Source organism: Astatotilapia calliptera, chromosome 19, assembly GCF_900246225.1.
Source record: "Astatotilapia calliptera chromosome 19, fAstCal1.2, whole genome shotgun sequence".
Classification (NCBI taxonomy): domain Eukaryota; kingdom Metazoa; phylum Chordata; class Actinopteri; order Cichliformes; family Cichlidae; genus Astatotilapia; species Astatotilapia calliptera.
This window is the reverse complement of record NC_039320.1, coordinates 22533826-22542646: the sequence shown is the minus strand read 5'-3', so window position 1 is coordinate 22542646 and position 8821 is coordinate 22533826. Positions and strand designations below refer to the sequence as shown.

Sequence of the window (8821 nt, the reverse complement as noted above, 5' to 3'; positions counted from 1 at the left end):
ATCCTGAAAGTTTGCTCGTCATTAAAAAATAAATGATAATTACAAAAAAATGTTATCAGCGATCGATAGATAGATAGATAGATAGATAGATAGATAGATAGATAGATAGATAGATAGATAGATAGATAGATAGATAGATAGATAGATAGATAGATAGATAGATAGATAGATAGATAGAGAGAGAGAGAGTCACGGTGCTCGTTCGTTCTAACTCATCACTTTTAAATGTTTTTGTCCTTATTTGTCCACTAAGGGGAGCTGGTGGGTGAAGGGCATGTAAGAAATCTGATTTCTTTCACTGCTTTGAATGATCTGAAGGCTGGACTGGAGTACAATGAGAAACTTAAATATAGGACACATGTTGAGCGACATTCAATGGTCAGAATATACAGTTTGCAGTTTGCATAATGTAAGAAGTCATTCACTGCTGGAAAACACTTTAAACAATAGAGTGTGGTTAGTTATGTCATGTTGTGTTATGTGATGTACAAAAGTACAGGATAAAAAACATACTGAAGTCAGTACTACAGAACACAAGAGTAATGTTGTACATGTACAACATTACTCTTGTGTGTACTGGAATGACAGCATGCAGCTTGTGTCTTTGCATAGATGCTGTATGTGACAGCCTGACCCAGTCAAGGATAATGTTAAAAAAACAAGATAATATAGATTTAAAAGTTGATAACTTGACATTGTTTCACCTGGACAGACACACACACACTGCAAACTTTCTAAGCTGTTGTGTTCTGCTAATCAGTACTCAAGTCTAATAAAACGACAAAAGACAAAACGACAGTTTATAAAACTTACAGAACGCTTTCTCTCACTAATTTTCTATGTCGGAATTTCCTGGACTTTTTCCTCCCTCTGTACTAAGCCGACGCCTCCTTCAATGTGCTATACATTCTTGGTCACAAATGCGGTTTTTACGCACGGAGACATCATGGGTTTGCGCGCTCTCTTGACCTCGCTCTGCCTCGTTTTAAACTGCTGGAGCGGAGCGTCGACCTTCGAGCTGACAATACTCCACACCAATGACAACCATGCACGAATCGAGGAGACCGGCAAGGACTCGGGAAAGTGTCGAGCAGAGCGTCCCTGCTTCGCTGGTGTGGCCAGGAGGTTCACGAAAGTGACCGAGATCAGAAAAAAAGAGACGAACGTGGTGTTTCTGGATGCTGGAGACCAATTCCAAGGGACTGTCTGGTTCAACTACTATAATGGCGCTGAAGCCGCACACTTTATGAACAAACTTGGTTATGATGTTATGGCAAGTATTCTTTTAATTTCTATGTTGTTTGGAAACTTTTTGTGTGTTAAAGTGGTTCAAGTTTGTATTTTTCGAAGATAAGTTTCTTTAAAAAGTCAATTATGTGTTCATTTTTAAATTTTAGTAAATCATTATATTTAATGAGTTAATAAAGTAGTTGAAGTTCTTTTTTTTTGTCACATAGGCTTTTGGAAATCACGAGTTTGACAATGGAGTGGAGGGTCTCATTCAACCCTTTCTCCAGAATATAAATTTCTCTGTGGTCAGTGCAAATATTAAACCCGACCAAACCCTGGCAGAGCTTCATAAATACTACAGTCCCTACAAAGTTATCAGTGTGGGCTCAGAGAAAGTAGCTGTGGTTGGCTATACCTCAGCAGAGACGCCATTCTTATCCAGGCCAGGTAAATCTGTTCCAATGATGTCCCGCCCAATGCCCATGCTTTGTTTTTCCAGTTCGTGGATGAAGCTGGATCACAATCAGGATAATATCACTCAAATAAAACTCTCTTTCTTTATAAAGCGTCGCTGATTGTTGGTGTTTTCAGCTACATTACCAGATGTCTTGCCTTGTAATAACAACTTTCAAATTGTTATCCAGTATTTAGACGTTTTATTCACCAGTGTTTTGAAATGTGCACTGCTTGCTTGCACCCATCCGTCCCCTATTTCCTGTGCGTGTTAGGCAAACATCTCAAGTTCAAAGATGAGGTGGAGTCACTTCAAGCTCAAGTAAATAAGCTGGAAAGTCTGGGCTATAATAAAATCATTGCCCTGGGACACTCTGGTTTTGTTGTGGATCAAGACATAGCGAGACGCGTGAGAGGGGTGGATGTTGTTGTTGGAGGGCATACCAACACGTTCCTCTACACAGGTATCTCTATCCTGTTCTATTGTTATTTATTATAGTGTTTATCCAGAGCGGGTTGGGTTTATCCAGCTGTCTCCAGACACAAAAACTGCATTTCACACATGCAACAAACCAATTTAAAGGAATGGCATGCTTCTAAGGCTACAAACCACAACATTTTCTTTCTCTGCAGGAACGCCCCCATCTTCCGAAGTGCCAGCTGGCCCATATCCTTTTATAGTAAAATCCAACCATGGAAGAGACGTGCCAGTGGTCCAGGCTTACGCCTTTGGGAAATATCTTGGACACTTAAAAGTGACTTTTGATGATGCTGGCAATGTCATCAAAGCCGTTGGAAATCCCATCCTAATGGACAGCAGCATACCTCAAGGTAGACTAAAATATCAGATTACACTGTACACATGTTACTGTTTGAAAAGTCGAAACCATTCACTGAACCAAATAAGATTTTATCATGTTAAAATTTCTCAGTGTTCCTGGAAGTGTATTAAGGATTTGGGAAATGAGGCAAAAGTTTTATCTCTGTGAACACAAAAGAAATTGGATATAATCAGAAGCGGCAATGAGACTAAATTACTCTGAAAGAGAGAGAAAACTTTTTTAAAAGCTGGGTAAGCTCTTTAGTAAGCATTCCTGCTCCTGACGCAGAACATGAACTTTAGTGATCATTTCTTATCTCATATTTGTTTACATTACCAGGTAACTTGTTATTACTGGATTTTGATGCACACACCCATCCTTGAGTGGTGGAAAATGTTTGCACATACTTACAGCAAAGTGGGGCAAAATTGCATTGTCCAAGACTCATCACAATATCAACAAATCTTCAGTGTTAAATTCCTTTGCTGACAGTTGAACATCCAGTGGTACATAGAGGTAAAAACTGCTTTAGCTCATTTGTCTCAGTATGAAAAGAATAACAAAAACACAACACAGGACTCAGGCTCTCCCATCACATCCATTTTCTAGTAAAAGTTTACATGTGCTCACACAAATAAGAACTTTAACATTACTTACCTTTTTGAAAGATACTTCTTGTTGTTTAATGAAGTGTATTATACTCATTAAATTAAACTAGTTAGCACCTTATATCTTATATAATCTATGAATATATGTTGCAGCCACTTTCTTGGGTACAACTGCTCACTAACACAAATATCTAATCATCCAATGACTTGTTTTGCTTTTGTTTTGTTTTTTTGTCTGTCCTGTTTGGTTCTTCAGCCGTCAGAATTGATGTCTGAAGGCCAACAAAGATACCCAATGGATTTACTTTACCAAGTGGATCATGACTTGCCGTATTGGTCCATTTGATCGACTTTTGTTGTTATTATTTATTTTATTTTATTTTATTTTATTTTCAGCTGTTACAAACAGGACAGACATACCTAGGGGATAGGAAAGGGAGAAAGAAAGATGAAGGAGAAGAAAAACAGGGGAAGAGAGACAGTGAGAAAGGTCACTTAAAAAGAAATGCAAATCTGTGCATTTTGACATGTAGACATGGTTAAGATGACCTGCTGAAGTTCTAAGTGAGCACCAGAGTGAAAAAGAAATGTGATTTAAGTGACGTTGAATGTGGGTTGGTTGGCACATGGACTCGGCTGACTATTATAGAAAATGCTGATGTATTGGGATTTTCCCACCTAAGCTTCCTTTCCCGTACAGCCAGGCTTACAGAGACAGAAACAGTAACAATCACCACTTGTTACAACCAAGATCTGCAGGACATGTTGAACCTTGAAGCAGATGGCTACAGCAGCAATATGTCATTCAATATGACATTGTAACTATGATTTGCAATCTCATATTGAAAAAGTGGAGTTGTTCCTTGCTTTACAAATGCAATGTTACCATATTTGTGTAAATTCTTCATTAGAGCTCCAGGATTATCTATTTGCTCTCAGGGATTTACTCAAAATCCAATAATCTAGATTTTTTTTCTCCAACAGTCACGATCTGTGTTTTTTTTCTTCTTCTTTGTTTTGTTTTGTTTCAGATGCGGAGATCCTTGCTGATGTTAATAAGTGGAAAACAGACTTGGCTCAATACTCGACTAAGTATGTGGGCCAAACCTTAGTCTACCTCAACGGGTCATTTGAAGAGTGCCGATTTCGGGAGTGTAACCTGGGAAACCTAATCTGTGATGCCATGGTAAAAGTTACAGGCATTTTTCACTTAGTTAACATGAGTTAAGTGTGAATTAGTGGTTATAAAAGGACTGCGTGATTTTTAAGGAAGGTGATTGATCATAACAGATATTTATGATGATAAAAGGTGACGACAAACAGCCAGAAGCAAAGAGAATTTCTCTGTCATATAATACGTCTCTTTTGCATTTACAGGTGTATCACAATATGAGGCATTCAACTGGGGAGCAGTGGAATCATGTAAGCTTGTGTATGCTGAATAGTGGGGGCATACGGACAGCGATAGACGAACGCTACAGAAATGGTAGATTTTTTTTTTCCTTTGTGCAGAATTGCCGAGTTCTTAATTCACCTTGAAGTGTTTTGTAATCTGCTGTTATTTACCTTTATATGTTGTCCTTTTAGGCTCCATAACAATGGAGGAGATCCTCACCGTGTTACCATTTGGAGGAACCTGTGACTTGGTCCAAATAAAAGGCTCAACAATAAAAAAGGCATTTGAACACTCTGTTCACAGATATGGAAGTGGAAGAAAGACTGGAGAATTTCTTCAGGTCTCAGGTCTGTGCTCCTCTGCTAACACAGAATAGTTTAATAATCTTTTATAACAAAGGGTTAGAAATACATATCTAACATGTGCTTACAAAAGTTGCACTGAAAGCATTGCTCAGCTGCAGGTGTGCCTAGTTTTGTAACAGGACATTAAATAGCATGTTATATGAATCAGTTCCTAAAGTAACCGTAATGCACATGTGTATTTAGTGCAGTGTGAAAACAATAATCAGTGGCTTTATGAGGTAGTTGAGGTAGTGTTGGTTGTCTCATCTTAGTAGACAACCCACTGTCTCCAGCCTTACACTAAACATAAAATGCTGTTGATGTTCTCCCAAAAGTATTTTAATTTGTGTTTTACTAATTCTAAGTAAACAGGACTGTGGTGGGGCGTGGTTCGTGGTGCGGCTGCGGGGTGAGGCTGAGCTCAGTCAGCTCATCACGCCTCCCCTGCATGAAAGAAGAATGAACTGGGTCCTGACGTTGTTGTTGTTGTTGTTGTTGTTGTTGTTGTTTTGTACGTGTGGCTGGAAAGCTGCAGCCGAGAGTTGTAGAGAACAACAAGTGGTAAAAAAGAGAGTGAAACGTGTGAAGAATGTGGTCGAGTTTGTCATTGCATCGCATGCCACAAGGACACACTAGTCTCTTTATATAAATGTAAACACTATGCCATTTTTCCCTTAAATTTCCAGGCATTCATGTGAAGTACGACCTCTCCAAGCCAGTGAACCAGCGTGTAGCATCGCTGTCATTGCTCTGCACAGAGTGCCGCGTGCCCAAGTATGAACCATTAGACCCACAGAAGACATACACCGTGGTCATGCCTTCATACATGGTGGGTGGAGGCGATAACTTTACAATGATTAAGAGGGAGTTACTGAAACATAATTCAGGTGGGTGGCAGACTCTTGTTCTAAATTTATAAGCAGTTTACCTCAGGCACTTAAAAGGACCTTTACTGCATCCAGCACCAGCATCCTCTTAGTCAAAAATCACACTGACCTCATTAAAAAATGACATTTTCAATTCAAAAGGTCAAAGGTCAACCTCACACTAACATCCCTAACATCATAATCAACTCGTAGCAAAGTACCTGGCAGCTGTGAGATCCCTCTACAGTTCCCCTTTCCTTGTTTTGCATAAAGCACAAGTTTTTCTATTTTGGAAAATGAATTACATCTTTTTGTCACGAAACCTTCGTTACTCATCTTGGTTACCGGATACACGTCTTTGGCAAATCGAATGCAAACGTGTTAAGTTTCAGTGCACCTTTGTGAGCTGGATGGATACGCTTACACGCCCTATGGGCTCGCTTTAATGTTCGATGTTGGAAAAGTCACGTTAGCAACTGTTCTGTTGTTTTTCCCTCGCCTTTGTGCATCCATCAAACTGCAGATAATGGTATTTCCACGCAATTGACATAACCGCACTCTTTGCATACATTTTGTTCTTATCGTGAAGCCAAAGTATTTTGGAAAAAAAACACAATCAAAGGATATCTGCATATCTTTATTTTAACATAGTTGTTGTTTCTTTGCATTGCATTGGAGGAGCGTGCATTTTAAATATCACTTTTGTGTAACTGTGGGAAGCAAAGATTGCAATTGAGTTTAAAACTGATGCACGAATAATGATTATTTGTGCATATTTGTGCATCACATTTGTTTTGAGACTATCACTTGTGATACTAAATTTGGGTACTGATTTTTTATATCGTCTTCGCTGCCAGACTGAATACTTGTGTGTTTGAAGCATCCAAGTTTAGACTTCTTCTTTGAAGGTGTTTCTGCTGCTGTGGTCCACTCCATACTCACACTCCCTTTAGAAATACATATAATCTAAATATATAAATAGAAAAGAGCTCATTTAGCAATCACTCCAAGACTTGGCAGACTGTTATAAAGGTTTGCAAACTTTAATGTTTCATAGTCATTTGTCCCTTGCTTTTTTTCTCCCTGGTGGAATGCAACCTGAGTCATGACCATTAATGTTTTTTTAAATAAAACATCACAGGAAGGAGCTAGACAGTGCTTTTCATGAATTAACTGGATTGTCTAAAGTGAAATTCTAACATCCTGTCCATGTTAAAATGGATGAATTCATCTGATAATGCCTAAAGTGAGAAACATTTTACGAGCGGACACTGAGAATTAACTGTGGCGCACTTGTCTGTGAAACGCATGGAAATGGGGAAAAACAACATATGGACCACACATGGAAACGCAGCCATATAACATCTGCTCTCAAGAGTTTATTCTGTGACTCAAAGTCCTGCAGTTGTTTTTAAACTTGACAACACACGTTGCAGTAAAATATCTCTGTAGTGGTATAGTGGAAAAGTTTTTGTTATCCTCAAGGCCGCACTAAAGAAGAAAAGAATAGCAGGATGTGGCTTGTGACATTTTCATTTCCAGCATTGCTTTAAGGGTTTTTGGCACTCTGGCACAGTTTATCGAAATGCTGAAACAACCATTGGACAGTTTTGCCGTAGCGCTTTGTATTAACACTTATGATTCTAAGCCTGAAAAGCTGATGATCTGCTGAGGGACATAGAAATCCATTGTTTTTGAGGATGGTTGAAGAACTCATATTAACTGTGGCAAACTTTCACACAGAGGTTGGATTTTTTTTGTTTTGTTTTTTAACTTTTTTTCCCACCCATTATTCAGAGACAGAAATGAACAACAAATCAAAGCCTGCTGTACCTGTAAACTCTTTAGTTCTCGATCTTTACTCTTGGGATTCTCTCCAGCAGGGATGTTTAAATCGTTTAAATATGTTTCTGCAGTTTTCTTTAAATTTTACAAAAATCACTCTTGAAATCGAGAATCGAGCATCATGAAGATGTTATTTATGTATTTTAATGATGTAATATTGATTCATTTAATGCCACTTTGAGATTTTTTTAAAAAAAAATTTGCCTTTTCTTGCAGGTGACTTGGACATTACCGTTTTTTCCAAGTACATCTCTGACATGAAGCGCGTGTTCCCTGCAGTAGAAGGCCGCATCACTTTCAGGAACTCTGCTGTCATTGCTTCATACAGTATTGGCTTGTTGCTGCTGAGTCTGTGTCTGTCTGTGACACTTTGATTGGCTTTTTACACTCTGGTAAACTGTGATAAATTGAAAAGCTCCAGGACTTGGTTAACTGTCTTTTCAGCTCGCTGCCCTCAAAGCTAACTAGAAGACAACAGGATTACAGGTTCAGCCTCGGGGTAGCCAGCATCCAGGTTGAAACTTATTATAACCCACAACGATTCAGCAACCCCCCAAAAAAGCATGAGCGACAGTCTTGTTTACTCAAACCGACACACAAATGTACCAAAAGAAACAACCTAAATATAAAAAGCAAAGTTATATTGAATGATAGAGCTTACTGATTGAAAGACGAGGGAGTGTATGAAGCTTGGTCAATTTTCTGAATGAGATTATTTTACAAAATAACAGTGGATAGTAAAAAGCACACAAAGCAACAACTATTCCAAATGATTTTCTTTAATTACCATTATTCAAATGCCTGAAAAACTGTGGTCAGGCAGAATGCACGTCATCTTTAAAAAGAATGATGTTTTCATCGGGTTACAAACATGAATGCATTACTGTGTAGAAACTGTGAGGACTTGTAAACAAGCCAGTGATTTGTTGTCATGAGGACCTGTTTGATCTGCATATATGCAAAGCTGAAAGATTCATCTGCACTGAGTTCATGAATTTGTCAGTACATCTAAAATTCATATTTACAAAAGTGCTTTTAAAATTCTAAGGATTTTTTTCCTACTTTTATTTTTACACATTGAAAATACCAAAAGAAAATCTATTATTCATTGTGCATTCTGTTCATCTTGTAGTCATTCCAACATAAACTTAACTTTAGTGGGCAAATGATTGTGCTCTTTAATGAAATATTAGTATAGTGATATGTATTTGCTTGCTATGATAACTCCTTTATTAGCAGTCAGCTATTAAGCTTGTAA

The 8821-nt window shown here is 38.2% G+C and overlaps 1 protein-coding gene across 1 annotated transcript; it reads left to right on the top strand.

Moving 5' to 3' along the window:
* The first annotated feature begins 870 nt into the window (after positions 1–870).
* LOC113012743 (5'-nucleotidase-like) lies at positions 871–8257 on the top strand. The gene is made up of 9 exons (XM_026153059.1): positions 871–1273; positions 1458–1677; positions 1959–2147; positions 2317–2514; positions 4144–4298; positions 4490–4598; positions 4700–4855; positions 5539–5739; positions 7780–8257. The coding sequence occupies exons 1-9, from the start codon at positions 896–898 to the stop codon at positions 7935–7937; spliced, it is 1764 nt and encodes a 587-aa protein (XP_026008844.1). The 5' UTR covers positions 871–895; the 3' UTR covers positions 7938–8257.
* The last annotated feature ends 564 nt before the right edge of the window (positions 8258–8821 follow it).